Source organism: Podarcis bocagei, assembly GCF_964188305.1.
Source record: "Podarcis bocagei genome assembly, chromosome: 3".
Taxonomy (NCBI): domain Eukaryota; kingdom Metazoa; phylum Chordata; class Lepidosauria; order Squamata; family Lacertidae; genus Podarcis; species Podarcis bocagei.
The window spans coordinates 24476987-24495176 of record NC_138127.1 but is presented as its reverse complement, the minus strand read 5'-3'; the positions used below and the strand labels follow the sequence as shown (position 1 = coordinate 24495176).

General features: G+C 41.0%; 1 protein-coding gene across 9 annotated transcripts in view; it reads left to right on the top strand.

The window, feature by feature from the left end:
* COL12A1 (collagen type XII alpha 1 chain) overlaps positions 1–15147 on the top strand; it is a 112124-nt gene extending 96977 nt beyond the window's left edge. For 7 of the 9 annotated variants that reach the window (XM_081187302.1, XM_081187307.1, XM_081187303.1 and 4 more), the window contains 7 exons: positions 2509–2580; positions 7733–7768; positions 7865–7931; positions 9460–9648; positions 9947–10015; positions 10898–11068; positions 14080–15147. In XM_081187302.1, the coding sequence (XP_081043428.1) occupies positions 2509–2580; positions 7733–7768; positions 7865–7931; positions 9460–9648; positions 9947–10015; positions 10898–11068; positions 14080–14261 (786 nt within the window). In that variant the 3' untranslated portion in view covers positions 14262–15147. Of the gene's footprint in view, positions 1–2508; positions 2581–7732; positions 7769–7864; positions 7932–9459; positions 9649–9946; positions 10016–10897; positions 11069–11438; positions 13266–14079 lie in introns of those variants that run through there. The other 2 variants (XM_081187305.1, XM_081187306.1) reach the window with 2 other exon arrangements.
* Positions 15148–18190: the final 3043 nt, after the last annotated feature.

Genomic DNA, 18190 nt, shown 5'->3' with positions numbered 1-18190 from the left:
AGCAACAGGCTTGGATGAACTGTAGGGCTTGTACATATACAAAAAACCTCAGGAAACAAAACTTAGGTGAAACTCTGCCCCTTAGCCCAATGATGATTGAGCATGCTCAGTGGCTATGGAATGCCGACTGATTCTTGAAGGGGAGGGAGGACAGAAAAAACCAGGGGAGGGGTAGTATAAAGCAGTGTTTCCCAAACTTTTTTGGGCAATGGCACACCTGTTTACTGAAAAAAAATCTCGCGGCACACCATCATTAAAGCCCCGCCCCGTGACGTCAGCGCGCAGCGTCACGCCGGGAGGGACGCACGAAAGTGAAAGTTTTTTTCCCTCCCCCTTGCCGGGGAACCTCCAAGCTTTGGGGGTGGGAGGAGGCAGCAGAGTGAGGGACTGAGGGACGGCGGCAACTGAGGCGGCGGCGGCTGTTGTGGTGGTGGCGGCGATAGCGGGCGGAGGAGGGGGCGGCGGCGGGGCTTGAGGAACCGTCGCCGGGAGTTGCTGCAGCTCCTCGAAAGGCTTCTCTCAGCTGCGCTCAATCCGCCTCGGAGAGGATTTCCCCTCCGGTCCCATGCATTCGTTTGGGGCATCGCTCCGGCTGCTCCCTCTCCCGCCGCGCAGGAGCGATGCCTCTCTCTGGCTCTCCCTCCGCGCAGGCTGAGGGAGGGAGGGAGGTGCGCGTGTGACCCGTCTCTGCTGGGAGACCAAACCCAGCGAGGCAGAGTCGCGCGGAGGCGCCCAGGCAGCGCTGCCGGCTGCGAGGAGGAGCGCCAGGCAGCAGCAGGAGGCGCGGCCTCTCCTCGCCGCCGCCGCCCCGCCTCTCGCCGCCCGACTCGCCCGCCTCCCTCCAGGCATCTCGCGGCACACGAGGCAACGTCTCACGGCACACTTGTGTGCCGCGGAACACCGGTTGGGAAACACTGGTATAAAGGAGTATCATGGAAAAGGTCATGGCTGGCACACTTCATTTTGTTGCAGGCCTAATTGGTTTGATATAATTTTGCATATTATTCAGTGCCAAATTTTGCTGTAATGTCACTCTGGCAAAATGTGCACCCTTTTGACTCCCCTCTTGCATTCTAAATCCTATTCCTATCAATCCTGTATTGTTTGTTATCCAGTTAGAACATTTGATGACTACAGATAGTTATGCAGGAGGTTTTATTAAGAAAAAGATCTGGCTGTGTCTAATGTGGTCTGCACATGTTCATTATGCTGGAAAATAGTCAAAAGGAAATCGTTTCGAGTACAGTTAAGCTTTGGGAATACTAGAAGCTTCATAATGTTTTATGAGGCTTGAAAATTTCTCTTATGGAATTTGTTCCTTTGATGTGATTAGAAAGATGTGAGTGTTTTGCTGCTGCTTGGAAAATCTGTTAAAAGAAAGCCTGCTAGTTGCTAGGACAATGCCTTTTCATGAAAAATCAATAGGCTAAGCATTAAAAATTATTTTCTTTTAAGATGCTATTTAATTACTTCCATATTAATTGTTAATTAAGTAAGTGAGAGACCAATCCTTTGCTCCCTGGGTCGGTAACTTATGGGATACTGTGAGACTCCCTCTGCACTGACAGAGAAAATGGTAGTGGGCAGAGAGAGATGGCCAAGGATGCCAACTTCCAGGTGCAAAATATAGTCATAGACATATCCAGTGCTATTTTTCTAGAAAAAGAGGTGCTGGAACTCACAAGGAATGCCTCCCTTGTTTTCTTATAATAGCAATGGTGTCCACCGGAGAGGTGCTGAAACTGAGTTCCAGTGAGTTCTGTGTGGAAAACCATACATATACATATACATATACATATACATATACATATACATATACATATACATATACATGATATATTGAGCTCAAAGCATTTAAGACTCCTCAGATGAACCTTGGATCAACCAATTCACACTGTTGCAAAACATTTCAGAGAGCAAGACTGAAATTGGTTTTGAACTTAGTTCAAAACACACTGGGCTTAATTAACTTTTTTTTTGTATACCTGGATATTTCCTTCCTTTTTTATAGCAACTGAGTGTCTCACCCAAGCTTCCTCAACCTCAGCCCTCCAGATGTTTTGAGACTACAGTTCCCATCATCCCTGACCTCTGGTCCTGCTAGCTAGGGATCATGGGAATTGTAGGCCAAAAAACATCTGGAGAGCCGAGGTTGGAGAAGCCTGGTCTCACCTTTCCACATCTGTTGGGACCTAGAGCCAGTTCAGCTGTTCCTCACCAGTGCAGATTGGGCAGGTGGCGGTGGTGGGATGGGGGTTGAGATGACCAGAAAAATAGAATTTTATTGCCAGATGCAAGCTTGACTTGTTCATAGAGCATTAAAGAAATAAAACAGAGACTTACTGTTTATGTTACAAGATGTGTCAGATTATGAGGAAATGAAAACAAATAGTAGTAGGAAAAGTTTTCACATGCATTCCCTGCATTTGGTGAGTATCATGTTTGTTGGATTTAACAGACTATTATTATGTCCTCCTTAGTATACCTTTTCAATGTACATTTTTGCAGGGTGCCCCAGGAGTTCCTGGAGTTGCTGGCCCAACTGGAAAACCAGGAAAACCAGGAGATCGTGGCTCTCCGGTAAGATAATCAATGATTGGCATTTAGTGCATCTGTTGTTAAAGATACCATCAAATGTTGAGAGCGCCATTGTGTAGTGTGAGTCTGGGAAAAGTCTATCAGCACAACTAGCTAATATCTGAAAGTTAAGATGTTAAGTCTAATTTTCAGCAACTTCACTCCTTACAGCACATCTTTTTTTGCAATTTAAGTCAGGTCTGGAAATTGTGGTCAGGGCTTTCCACTAAAAAGAGAGCAGAAGCTGCACATGCCAAGGCTTATATTTCTGCACTATGTAAACATTTCAGAGCAAAATCAGCAGAATTACTGGAATTATTCTTTTTTAAGCACAGTCAAGTATGATGTGCTTCCCTAAGGTGGAAATTTTAATATGTAGCATTCTGGGAGCTTGTTGGTTTGAAAAAGTTTGAATGTTTACAGTGGAGCCTCGGTGTTGTGTTGTGGGTTCTGTCTAGAATCTGATACCAGATGAGGGATCAAGACATTGTCCCAGCAGCATTGCCAGAGCCAATCTGTCTGATTTTGTCAAGGCTGCTATTAGAAAGTTATGCATTTGGTACCAAAGGTTGCAACGTTTGCATCTACTACACTGGTCAGCATGGGAAGGCTCTCTCTCATTATCTTAACTTGTATCAGTACCTTTGAGGCAATGAAAGGTTATACTTCCTCTGAATGAGTGGGTACATAGTTTAGAAGTACTACTGGATCCATTGCTGTCGCTTGAGGCTCAAATGGCCTTGGTGGTGCAGAGTGCTTTCCGTCAGATACACGGCCCAACTGCACCTGTATCTGGACAGGGATAGCCTAACTACTATTGTCTGTGCTCTGGTAACTTCTAGGTTAGATTACTGCAATCTGCCATACATGGGGCTACCTCTGAAGATGGTTTGGAACTTCATCCAATGGTTAGGTTTCTCTCCAGGGCAAGACAGTTTGAGCATATAATGCCAATCCTAACCTGACTGCAGTGGCTGCCAGTTAGCTTCTGGGCCTAATTCAAAGTGCTGGTTTTGACCTATAAAGCCTTAAATAGCTCAGAATCATCATACCCCAATGACTGCCTTACTCCATACGAACCAACTCAGACCCTGTGTTCATCATCTTAAGCCCTTCTTTGTGTGCCTCCTAAGCAAGAGGTCCAGAGGGTGGCAACATGAGAACGGACCTTTTCTGCAGTGGCTTCCCATTTGTAGAATGCTCTCCCCAGGGAGGCTCGCCACACAGTTTTAGGCTGCAGGCAAAAACAGTCCTATTCTCCCAAGCCTTTGGCCAATTACACAATCTAAGGCCTTTTAAAGTGGGGGAGGGGTATTATTTATGTTTGTTACTTTGTTGTGTATTTTTTTGTTTTTATATTGTCTACCACCCTGTGATCTTTTAAAAATAATAATAGTAATAATAAAATAGTCTTGAAAAGGAGAAAGGGGAATTTTCTATATTGCCTCAGATAAATTGCATCAAGGTTTTTCTGGCCCCCCCCCTTTAGAATGCCATGCAAATGTTTGCATCTAGTTTCTATGAGATTACACAGTCTCATATTTGGAGTCAATTGGTCACACTAGCTTGTCCCACTGATTTCCGTAGATCTTAATTGTGACTAATTTTCTGTGCTTAAGGTCTCACATTAGCACTTATTATGAGTGCTGTCTTAGTAAGGGAACAGGTTGGGTTACCAACTGGCCACTACCATCATCATCATCAACAACAACAGGGCTTGGCCTGATTAATTGTCTAATAAACAGGTCAACCTCTGCACACCTGGAGAGGCATCATTGCTTCAAATTTCTGTGTATCAGTAATGGATGGTATGTTGGAGCTGTGCTGCATGCCTGAACTCCCTCCAGCTAAGTCACTGAGGTGGCAACAAGGTCAGTGCAGTGCAATTGAGTCAGCAGAAGTGCTGCACTGGCTCCACCAGCACATTTGCACCACACCAACCTTGCTACCAACATGCAGCAGTGACTCAGCTAGAAAGAAGTTGACCAAGTGGCACAGCCCTACTACACCACCTGCTACTGCTGCACATCAAGCTGCTGTTAAGAGGCAGAAGAGCAGTGACTAGTAACAAGTTGGCTACATTCAGCTTAGGAGCTCTGTATGTAATGATAACTTCAAGGCTTCTTCATAATAATGGAAAATAAATAAATAAATAAATAAATAAATAAATAAATAAATAAATGTGCTGGTATTTATACCCTGCCCTCTTCTGAAAGTTGTGTAGTTCTTTATTTCCTTGACATCTGATGGGAGGGCATTCCACAGAGCGGGGTGCCACTGCCGAGAAGGCCCTCTGCCTGGTTCCCTGTAACTTCATTCTCACATATATATGCTTCCCTTTATCCAAATATAATGTTTTCAGAGTGCAGTGTTTTGCTTTGGTTGTCCCACTCTCCCACATACTATTTCTCAGCTTTTCAGATCAGATCCCAGCAGGAAACTGGCATAAAGTCTGTGCAGATGTTTTGTCAGACTCGTGTGGCAGATGGGCTTTCAGCACCTATATGTATGCTATCAAGAAATGCCAAAGTGGCAACCTAAGCCCATGTGTGCAAGCGGTGGGCCAAATGTAGCCTGCAGAGTTTTAAAGGTCATCCAGACTTTTCCTGTAGCTACATGGCTGTGTTCCAAAGCTGCATTTCCTCACACAGCTTTACATATTTCTTGTATAATGTAACCATCTAAGAATCTTTGCTAGCAGTGGTAACAAAGATCTAAATCACGCACTGTTAAGCCAAGCATGGGAGAATAATATCATGGTCATAGATACTATGAAATCATTTCAACATGAGTATGTCACCAAAAAAGTTTAGATAATTCTGGGCCATGGTGAACAGAGAGCTTTCCTGAGTTCATTGGCCTATCAGTGCATTTTTAAGTATCTCTTGAGAATTCTAAGTTGGTGAGAAGAAAAAGTTCTAAGTGGGTGATAAGAGAAAAATGATTTGTATGCATGTTTAGAAGATATACAGACATACAGGAAGCAGCAGCAATATCCTACTTGCTTTGAGCTTTTGCTTTCCATGGGGACAAACTTGATAATTTGCTAATTAATTACCCTACAAAAAGAAAAGCCTATTCTTTAGACAAAGATAGCTATAACACAATAGACTAATTAATTCAATAAGGAGGAAGTATCTAAGCAAACAATGGTGCCTCTTAAGTATTTAGAATGAACAAGAACAAATAATGTAACTATACTTCATAGACACAAACATTAGTTAAACAGCCTTCCCAGGGACTCCCATTGGATCCATTTCTCACATGTGGTTGACATTACTTCTGGAAAGTAAATGCTGCCTCAGGCTAAGACAATCGACACATCATATTCTGTGTAAGGCTGGTCAAAATGACGAGAGAAGACATAAATTACTTTCCTGATCCGGGCATGTGGCAGCTCTGTACAGCTGCTAGCAATGTTGCTCTCCCAAAGAGATGTAGATGGTTTAGTGAATTAGAAGAGTCCTTTTCTTTCACACACTTGCTTTGACAACTCAGGTAAAGAGTTTAATTTGCAAGAAGAGTGGTTGATGTTGCTCCACTGAAAGCAGCCTGGAGGGTAACAAATAATCTGAGCCATATGTAAACAAACAGACTTTTGCATGTTTGGCAGCAGCACCCAGGGTCACCATGACCCTAAATTCTGCACATCTGAAATCATCCCTGGTGTAAACTTCTCACTTTCACAAATTAAATGCTCATGATCTCAGTGCAAGATTGTTGAAATGTTGCCATATTCAGTTATGCTCTAGTCCTGGAGAGTAATTTATTGGTGTGTCACTAAAGGAGCTTTTTAAAGAAACCACTTGTGGCCAGGTTTGGTGATTACTTTTGCTGACAACAGAATATTAAGCATGATTAAATAATAACTAACGATTCACCTCTGGGAGCTTACCAGTGAAAATGTGTTTGGTTTAATAGCAATTTCTCTTTTGTTTGTTCATTTGAATGCCCAGAATTTTCTCACATTTCTGATCATTTATTTCAAAAATTGGAGTCCCCACAGAAAGGAGAAGGGAGGGAATTTAAAGGAAATTCAGCAGTTGAGGTTCTGGTATTACTGATGCCAATCCGCTGTCGTCATCAAATCACTTAGTACAACAAAAGTGGAGGACATTACTGTGGATGGGGCACTAGAGGTATAGGGTGAAACATCTCTGGCTTGAGATGTTTACTAAGTGCCTCTGGAAAGACTACAGAACTTGTTCAGATGACTAAGATTTACTAGCATGGGTTAATATTTTTCTGATAACAGTCCAAGGGTTCAGGCAACACTGTCGCCTTTTTGGATGATTTGAAACATGTTGTTGACAGATGAAACAACATTAACTGGTTTCAAATAGGTAATAAATATATTTGTGTGACAATTGTCATACATTTTTGAATATCTGCAAATATACAGCTTAAATGCACTGACTATGTTTATTGAAATTAACCAGGAGATAATTTAATTTTTAATTATTTTTGTCTCTCCCCTACCCCCCATGGCTACATATTCTAATTAATGAAAATAATTATAAGGGCAACTTATTATCAAGTCATGTTTTTCCCCCCTTAAGAAGCCATGCTGGAAGATGTTTCAGTAAGGAATACAAAAAAAATATTAATATAGGCTATGTTGTTCTTGTTTGTGGGGTTATATTATGATATCCTTGGAAAGCTATTATTGATGGTCCCAAGGAGACAATTTTTTTGCAGACTGATGTTCATACTCACTGAAACATTAATACTGCCTGTTTCCTTCCTTAGCACTGTTATCTAAAAAGGATAGATAATCACCCAAAGTGTTGGTGGGGTGGTTAAATGAAGACTATGTATTCTAGTAAATGAAAATACGGTAATCACCGTAGAAACTTAGAGATAGGCAGTTGTAGCTTATTGGTACATGAAATGTGGTACATGTAGAAGGTTCTGGCATTTCCAGGAAAGACTAAGAGACACTTGCCTGAAACCCTGTAGATTTACTGCCAGTCTGCTTAGATGACGCTGAGCTAGATGGACCAGTGGTCTGATTCAGTATAAGGCAGACACTTGACTTTCATGGGCTGACCTTCCATGTTCAGGCCCTGGAGTGCCTGGCAAACACTTTTGCAGTCACTCCTGTTAATCCTTCCTCTTTCTGTGATGCACTCTGATGGAGTTTAATTTGTTACAGGGGCCAGCTGGAATAAAAGGCGAGAAAGGTGACAGAGTAAGTGCACCCTTAAAATGAATTTGTTTGCATTTTCTAATGCCTCCTACAAAAGAGGACATCATGTCTAATACATGTTCTGTTTATTTTATGAAGGGAGACATTGCTTCCCAGAATATGATGCGCGCTGTGGCAAGACAAGTCTGTGAACAAATGATGAATGGTAAACAATGCTTTGAAATATGTGCAACTAAACACATTTTTCCGTGTACCATATTGTCAGACTCTGTTGTGAACTTAAAGCTTAAAGTCACATGGGTTCAGTGTTTCTCAAATTAGGCAGAGCCTAGGCTGGTGGGTGAAATTGCAAATGTTTGGCCTCTTGCTAGCTCGATCACCAAATCCAGCAGAGTCTGATCAGCTGGAAGCAACTCTGAGTTACCACAGGTGGGTACAAACCAGTGGCTGTCACAACAAGCCTAGGTTTATTTGCCACTTTTCCCATTGGCATATTCAGTGTGGCAAACAAGAACTTCATTGTACCAAATCAACACAAAATTAGTCAGTGGTTGATATTCTGGATTGAAATATGGGGTTTGAGTTTGATTCCTTGCTTTGCTGTCAGCTGCTGCCTTTCTGTAGCAGTACTGATAATGCTTAATGAAGGCTAGGTCTGATCACACCTCATGCTGTTGCCACTTTGTGCTCTTCAGTGGCAGTAGCAGTGATGACACGTTCAGGTTCCGTTCTCCAAATGCTGGCAAATACTGAATATATTTTGCTGCTCCTTCTGGTGTTTGTCATACATGGTCTTCTAGAGCATACAGAAATAAAAATAAATGGTTATGCTTAAAAGTAGGGGCATGGTCAAGCCCACTACAGGTACACTACCCATACATAGAGGTATCATTTATAGGACATTAGAGCTTGTCTTGAAACTTGCCTTCTGTTGTGTACACTCAGTACATCAGGCCATTATGGGGGCTGGGAGGCAGGCACATGACACCCATAACTCTGCCTTACATTCTGTGCTTTACATTCTTAGGCAAGACCTTATTGATAAAATATGTGTTCTTCTGGAGAGCTAAGTTGTACTGGTTTCAGCTTTTTTATAATACCATCTTGCTGCCAACATTTCTCCTTTCGTTGTATTTATTGGATCTACAGTTGCATAGAGTGGAACCTCACAAGCTCTATGCCTCCATGGGTAGAAAAGAGTGGAAGAGATTTTGGCTGATTGGGCCTCCCCACCCCCACCTCCAACCATCTGTGTCTCTCTTAAAATAAACCCACACTATTCTGGAAGCTTTCGGATCCTTCAGAACAGCGTGAGGGGCTGAGTGTATTGAGGCTGCAGGCCAGAGTTGGTATGGGAGAAAATCATGTTCTATCCATGGAAGCACCCAGTTTGCAGAGCAGGTGGCTACACTGGCTCTGACTCACTTCCGCAAATGAATCTAACCCTATGGGTATTAAATGCTAATCCTACTCAGAGTAGACCCACTGAGGTTAATGGGCATGATTTACTCAGGCTCATTAATTTCAGTCTACTAAGAGTGGAATTTAGTTGAATTTATTTATTTACGAGTTTATACTGTTTGTTAATCTTAGCCTAAAGTCATGTACCAAATTAACCAATAGTAGTCAGGAAGGTGCTTTGTGGCACCAGGGAGCAGTATTCTGTTTTGTTTTTCACTTTACAGAAAATGGTATTGTGCATTCTTATATTATCCTGTTTTATTTCTCCAAAGCCAATATGGCCCAGTTTAACCAGAGGCTGAACCAAATACCAAATGATTACTATTCAAACCGTAACCAGCCAGGACCATCAGGACCACCAGGGCCCCCTGGACCTGCTGGGCCACCAGGAGAACCAGGGGCTGGGGGCAGGCCAGGCTTCCCAGGCACACCTGGCATGCAAGGGCCAGCTGGAGAAAGAGGTGAGTTGTACTAGAGATGTAGAAAATGTGTGTGTGTGTTTCGTCATCCTAGGTCAGCCGCTGTCAATCCTTTGCTAATCCTTCCGTCTAATAACATCCACAGGACAGCCTTTAAACCAAACAGAATGTTTTAGTATAAAAATGGCCTGCATATGCTAAGTGGTTCATTAGATGAATAAGAGCAATATTTTAAAATGTGCTGTTAATTATATGCTTCACAAGCACGGAAAATTATTTCTTCAGCATCACTTTCACAATTACATGGGTTGTTTCCCTTTTCTTTTTATGTGTGCTTTAGGGCTACCTGGAGAGAAAGGTGAAAGAGGGATTGGATCACAAGGACCACGAGGTTTGCCTGGGTCACCAGGTGAGTTTTCTGCATCACATGGCAGCAAAAAACCGTAAAAGATAATATTGACAGGCTTTATTGTGTATGCAAGTAAAATTTGATCAAAATGAGCATCAAGTCTGTTTAGCTTGTATCTAGCCAGACATTTTATATTTTCCCCCTCCTATTTCATGGGAAATAAAATGTTATGTTAGCCTTTTGACTCACAATTAGGTTTTATTTGCAACTGTTGTGCTCTCTTTCAGTTGTAAATTACTCTATAGTATAGTTACAATTTAGGATAGAATGTAGGGCCTTCACAGTTATTTTTTCTATCAGTACAATTTTGATCATTTACCGATGTCCTGGCAAGAGTAGTCAGACTGTCTTGGCGCTTCTGTCTTCAATTTACTAGTTGAAGCATACCTTTCTTCATTACAAGATCCATAAGAATTTTGCAACAAATTTTAGCTCCACTTTGTTAAAGCTCTCAACATTTCTGTTAACCATGAATGTAACTTGTTCCAAAAAAACCACCCCATGATCTCATCCATTCTAAAGCTGCAGGGTAGCAGAACTGAAGCAGCCCTACACTTTAATTGAAATTTAGTGTGCTTGTCTAATGCAGAAGTGCCCCATGAGGTCCCTGTACCGTACACAGGATGGATATAAACCACTAAGCTCAAATCTTGCCACAGCAGTTTTCTGTGCATAAAGACCTTAAAATTAGGGAAGCAACTAATGATGAGTTACATCTTGGGTTCCCTGCGGTCGTTTCATTGACACCATATGTAGAACCCAAGTGGAAACATTTCTTAACCATATGTCTGAGTCTAGACTTCAGTTTTGACAGTCACTTTATCAGACTGCTGCATGTTGAATTATATAGATATATTATCTTCCTTTTCCTTCTATAATTAGGTCCACAAGGAGAATCCAGAGTTGGCCCTCCAGGTTCTACAGGATCACGGGGACCACCTGGGCCACCTGGCCGTCCTGGTAACTCAGGTATCAGAGGTCCCCCCGGGCCTCCTGGATACTGTGATTCATCCCAGTGTGCTAGCATTGCTTACAATGGTCAAGGATATCCAGGTAGGTTACTGAGAACTTAAACTTAATTTTGTACCTCATTGATATGCCAGTTCCGTCTGAATTGCTTTGTGGAAGGAGACCTTCTAGTATAATGAACTGAATCCAGCTCAGCTGTTCAGTAGTCATAACTGAGCCAGCCTAGAACTAATAATTCAGGTGCTATTAAAAGTATTTTTTGGTATTTACTGAACTACCCCAGTTTGATATGTGTTTTGTGTTAAGGGGAAAATATTACCTTTCAGAAGCAGTTTATTTCTAATAAATATAGTGTTAGAAAAGTATTATCTTTGCTTAAGGATTTAAATGACAATTTTCTTCTTCTTCTTCTCCTTGTGCTCCTCCTCCCATCAAACTACTTCTTCTGAACAAGGTTGACCTCTCCATCTAAAGTAAAAAGAACACAGTTGTTTGCCATTTTGTGTCTTTCTGATTAATGTTGGGATTATCTATACAAAATTAGTACCTGAAATCTAATATTCTGAGAACAAATGCTATTCTTTGGTACAGTGCAGACAACTGAAAAAAGTCACCATAGCACAACTTTGTGTTGGGTTAAATTCCATGGCATCTATGATTATATTACTCAATGGCACACATTTCTTCTGAGAAGAAGCAGTTTCAGACAGTGAACTGCCAAAGGAACAAAAATGCTGGATAGCTGTGGTCACTGGGGCACCAATGAAGCAATCCTATACGTGTCTACTCTGAAGTAAGCCCCACTGAGCTCATTGGTGCTTACTCCCAGATAACTGTATTGGATTGCAGCCAAAGTCACTGTAAACTGGGAAGGGGATGAGTCCCAAAATTGTGTGTGCCATATAAATCTAGGGCATCTCTCAAGAAAGGAGTTCAGGCTCACGGTATCAATAGTTTGTTGTGTGCACTGTAGCACCTTATGATTCATAAACTTGATATGTTGTTTGCCACTATCATAATGTGCATGTATACATGAATGAATATATATATATATATATATGTACACACAAATTCATGGACTTTGAGCTAATGAATGAAACAAATTTTATAGAGTAATCATGCAGAACTTGCACAAGATCAACAATTTACATGAATGAATTAAAAATAAATGGGAAACAATATTGCAGTGCTCTCCTTCCCAAGAGAAGCCTTGTATACATATATAGATATATGCATATAATTTAACCCTCCATAGATGGATTTAGCTGAATGAATATATATATATTGCCCAGCTGTTTGACCTTGGAAAACTAACATCCTCTTTGACCTGTTTCAGGTTCCGGCTAACACATTTTCTAAGTCGCCAGTGCTGCTTACAGTTTGAAAACAATGAAAATCCTGTTTCTGAGATGTTTGCGCACGTGCTTATTAGGAAGTGAATCTGTATGGATATTTCACATAGATAATGGCTAACTGAACACCATAAGATGGGGAGATTCTTTTTTTATACACTTACTAACAAGTCTTCTTGAACATGATAAAGGACAAAGATGTTGGTAATGCCAGAGGGGAAAAGTCCATCTTCCTATCCTTACTTTTCTCTCCAACCCCATACCTAAAAAGTCCCTAAAAGACTCAGTTGCATTGGAGACTTATAAAACTACTAACTAGTGAATTTAAGACCATGATACATTTAACTTCATGAAAGAGAAATGACTTAATGTAAATAGTAAACTAATTGTGGCTTGTAAATGATTTGTATGGGATCATGTCTGCTAAAATTAGTTAACATTACCATCATGCTTTCGCATTTAAGCCTGCTGCTGCTGCTGCTTTTTACTGTGTGCTGCCATAACCACTCTGAAACTTGTTGAAACCTCTCTCTCTCTCTGGTGCTTGTCTTCATCATTCTCATCATCATCTTCTTATCTGATTCAGGGCATGGGTTTTTTTGTATATGTAATCTTCTTTAAAGCACTCAAAAACACAATTACTTTTGCTTCTGGTCCTCCTGCAGTGTTAGGTATTTCTCCAGCACAGCTATTACTCAGTCCAATATAAGGAACACTGTCATGAAATAATATTTACTGAATATGATCACCACTAGTCATACTTTTTGTAGATGCCTGCCATAGTAGAAAACTATTTTTAAGAAACAAAAACAATGAAGACATGTGAGTTTTCCCTTCTTGACTCAACTGAAAGCTAATTAAAGAAGTTGGCAGGTTAAGTTCTAATGTAAAGGATTAATAAATTGTGCACCAAGGTCTGATTCAACTGATGTTAAGTGTTGAGGTTTCATAGCAACAAGAAGTTGGTTGTGATTAACTTTTCCCATTGCTTTAATGTGACTTAGTTAAGACCTAAGCTGTACTAAAGCCTAAATGCTTCTTTATAAAGTTACCCAAATTTCAAGGCATCATATTAACTAATTTTTATCCAAAGTAGACCCCTGAAATTAATGGTGTTAACTAATTAATTGTAATGGGTCTAATCTGAACAAAAGTTAGTTGAATATGACCCACTATTAGTTTTCTTTTTATAGCATTGTATTTTTGAAACTCACATTACATTTTACACCGTTTGTTTTATACCTTTTCTCCTTACCCCCAAAGAAACTAAAAATAATTGTTGTATGTACTCTGTGTACAATTAATGTTAGAGACTAAGTGGCAGTCTTGTGCTTGCTTGCTTGGGATTGAAGTTCCTTTGAACTCAGGGAGACTTACTTTTGAGTAAATATGATGGGGTTAGGCTGTATCTGAGCTTTGGTGTACAGTTAGGGTGATCTTGCACAAGAAGCCCTTCTCATTCACTTCAAGGGCAAGGAGCAGTTGCACAAACAGCTCCCTTTTTCTGAAGGGAAAATCTTTATGTGTATTAGAATTCCTGCAGTAATCATTGGCTTAGTATCATTTACTTGGAAATAAGTTGCTTTTTTATGAAAACTCAGTTTGCAAGTAAATGTACTTAGGGTCATATAGATTTACACCCCAGAATCACTAAAATGTAAATATTTAATTTTTTTAAAAAATCTGTGGATTCAAAGGCATTTGATAACTATAATGTTCAATCGGACGACTATTTTCAACCAGAGCCATATGCACCTGAAAGTGGACCTTATCCGCCTGAAAGTGACCCCTACATAGTACCAGTGGAATCAGAAAGAAGAGATGATGAATATGAGGACTATGGAGCAGATATGCATTCACCTGGATACCCCGAGCATATGCGCTGGAAAAGATCGTTATCAAGAAAAGCAAAAACAAAACCATAAATGATTGACTTCCTTACCTTTCCCCTCTCTTTGGCTGGTGGTTTTTGTTGTTGCTATTCTTACATATGTAGATTCATCGGGAATTGGTTGGGTGTGCCTATTTCTCCACCACCATTTCCATTGCTTCTTCTGAGGGTATCATGCTTATGTGGGAATAGCAATAAAACATTACCATAGATTTCATTCTTGCTCTTACAATGCTTGTAAAATACCTGAGCTTGCAGCAGCTTCATAGAACTTTAACAAGTGCATTAAAATTACCAGAGGGCTGCATTATCTTTAAGTAAATTAAAAGAAAGAAAACCCTACACAGTTGCTGCCAGCGATCTAAAGGCTGGATGCTTCAGCAATGGAGCTTGCTTTATGCTTTCTCACCTCATCCATTACTTAACTCACACAGTTCAGTCACATGACAAATCTGCAGTCTAGTGAAACAAAAAACTCTGCTTTTGATGTGTTCAGTTTCTCCTATCCTTGCTCATATCTTGCAGGGCATATACTGCTCTTATACATCTCTTTAACAACCACAAATCTTAAATAATGTAGCTGACATCATTGTATCAACTGGATACAGGTTTTTTTTAAAAAAAAGAAATAATGGCTTAAATCTCCTTTTAGAGACATTAACATTTATGCCAAATTGCAGTCAATCCTGCAGAGATGGAATTGCATGTTTGTGTTGTATATTTAGTATGATTCCCCTCCCCCCCAGAATATAATGTTTCGTAGTTATCAAAAAAAAAAAAGCAGTTGGAAATTGTTTGCAAGACTATGGATATAGAATTGCTGCTTTTATATTTTAACTGCAAATTGTGAATTTCACTGCCTTATATTATTTATTTCTGAAACAAAAGAGGCATTTTTCAATAAAACTACTGAAAATTTATATAGGCTGTGCGTATTATTGCTGGGAGGCTTCCAACCTTCAGAGGTTTTATTGTCATGGGAAATAAATCAACAGAAACATTAAACTACTTTCAGAATAACCTTTTTACATATAAAACTTGCAGCACATTGCAGTTTAGAATGTTGAACAATGAATACTAGATTGTGTTACAGGCTGAGGTCAGCATTATATATCAAGCAGTAGTTTCCATACTCTGATGGTATAATACTTCATTTCCCTGCTCTATGGAGGCCCCAACCATGATAGAATTAAGATAGTGGTTTCAAACTCAGGCCATGTACATTTTTCACATAATCTATGAACCCATGGCCTCTATACAAGAATAATAGCTCTCACATTGCCACTTCTGCAGCCAGGATTTCCAAGACATTAGTCTTTAGAAAAGAATCCCATGCAGGTGAAAAGTGAAAAACAAAACTGGCAAGCATGTAAATGATTGAACTTTCCCCCCTTTCTTGATTGTATCGCCATTGAAAATTACCCGCTTTGAAGCTGCTTTTCCTTAATGGTTACACTTTTCCGTTACACTCCGAGACTAGTTTTAAATGGGATTAGACAAATATTAAACAGAGAATAGATCTGCCATTGGCTATTAGCGACAACAGATAAATGGAATCTCCAAGTAAAAAAATTGTGTCTCTCTGATAGGCATGGAGGGCAAATTTGTTTCACTTTTCATTTTCATGTAAACCCACCTAAGTTACACTTCCTGAACCATAAAAAAACAACAACAACGTAAAGGACCCCTGACAGTTAAATCCAGTTGCGAATGACTCTGGGGTTGTGGCACTACTCATTGCGCTTTACTGACCGAGGGAGCCGATGTTTGTCCGCAGACAGTTTTTCCAGGTCATGTGGCCAGCATCACTAAGCCACTTCTGGCAAATTCAGAGCAGCACATGGAAACGCTGTTTACCTTCCCACCAGAGCGGTACCTATTTATCTACTTGCACTTTGACGTGCTTTCAAACCGCTAGGTTGGCAGGAGTAGGGACTGAGCAACGGGAGCTCGCCCCATTGCGGGGATTCAAACCGCCGATCTTCCAATCGGCAAGCCCTAGGCTCAGTGGTTTAGACCACAGCGCCACCCGCGTCCCTGGTTCCTGAACCAATACACAACCCAAAATGCAGCTATCCTTTGATGGGTGAAATTGAGAGATGGGAGCTTATTAGAGGAAAGGTGGATTATAAATGAAATTGTGTGTGTGTATCTGCAGAGCAGATACATATGTACAGTAGGCATATGGGAACATAACTACTGTTTTTCCCAATTATGGAGTGAAATCCAAAGTTCATCTTACTTGGAGTACAGGCATTGCAATCAATGGACATACACAGGCTTATGTTGAATATGAGTTAGTTATCACCCACAGTTCTTTTACTAACATAAAGGAAAACTTATCTGAGAGAGGTTGCCCAGCTATCATGGAGTTGCTTTGGATGCTACGCAGGGCTGGGGTTTGGGAAGACTAAGTACAAACGACTTCTATCAATAATATCAGGAAAATAATATCAAGCAACACTTGCTATCAACAACACTCCTGCCCTAAGTGACTGCATCTTACATGTGCCATTTTCCCAGCCCACACTTCACCTATCCAAAGGAAGAAGGGCATGAAGACAAAGTGTCCTATTGAAACTTAGCATGCCTTGTACTGCAGCCATGAATCTGAGCAGGGCACTGTTCCAGAGACATGCAGGTTTCCTTGATCATCCCTAGCCCTGCAGCTGATGGTTGAAGCTGTCAGATGTGAGAGTGCTGGTCAGCTGATTGGAAAGATGAGCTGGCCGTGACCCTCTTTCCTTCTAAAGATCCACCTGTATCAAATGCATGGGCTTGCCATTTTCCATGCACGCAGTTTCCAATTCATTCCTTATTGTGCACTTGTGGCTCCTGCTGGATTGGGTACATAAGAATATAAGAAGATGTTTCTGAATCAGACCAATCCTGTTCTCACAATGGCCAACCAAGATGTCTATGAGAAACCCTCAAGCAGGACTGAAGCCCCAGAGCATTCTCCCCTCCTGTGGTTTTCAGCAACGGGTATTCAGCAGCATACTGCCTTTGAATAGTGAAGCAGAAGTAACCCTCATAGAATCAGAGTTGCAAGTGATCCCAAGGATCATCTAGTCTAACCCTCTACAATGCAGGAATATGCAGCTGTCCCATACAGGGATCGAACCTGCAACCTTGCTGTTATCAGCACCATGCTCTAACCAACTGAGCTATCCAGGCTGAGACTAGTAGCCTTTAGTTTTAGCCAGAGTCACTAGATTATGCACTTGACTGAATCATAATTATGAAAGGCTTGTTGCTCAGTTTCCTCCAATATGATTGCTGCTCTTGTTTCATCTTGTAGTGATCAAAGCCCACAGCTACACCTGAGAGCTTCATGCCAAATTACACCTTAGCTGTAGGCCATGAAACTGGTTCTCTTCCAAATATTAGGAAAGAGACCCTTTTGTGCAAGCAGCCTATGAAGATCTCTGGATTGGGGCCAAGATCTTCCACTCTGTCTCACACCAAATGCTCACCAACATAGCAAGTGCTGAACTCCCAAATATTCTTGAAATTAAATTGTAACAGTGAAATTACTTTTGGGCGTAAAGTTAATAGTTTCTGGTATGCCCCACCCATTCCTAATTCTTCTCATCATAAGAAATACTTAACCTATTTCTTTAGATTCATCTTGGCATGTGGAGTCATGTTACACTTAAATTCCTAGCTTTGCAGATTTTCCTCCCTACTCATCATGTTGCCTTTAGAGTATCCACCACTCTTCTCATGGTACTGCAATGCTATTCTAGGTACTAAAGGGCCCATTCAACCCTGTCCTCAGGCTTGGTATAGTCTACACCAGCAGCAGCTCTCCATAGTGTCAGGCAGGAGTATTTTCAAACCCTACCTGGAAATGTTGGAGACTGAGCATGTCACCTTCTGCAAAGCAGATGTTCTTCCACTGGGCTACAGTCCTTTCTTGGCCTTCTCAGCCACACAATTGCACAGGGAAACATTGGCTTG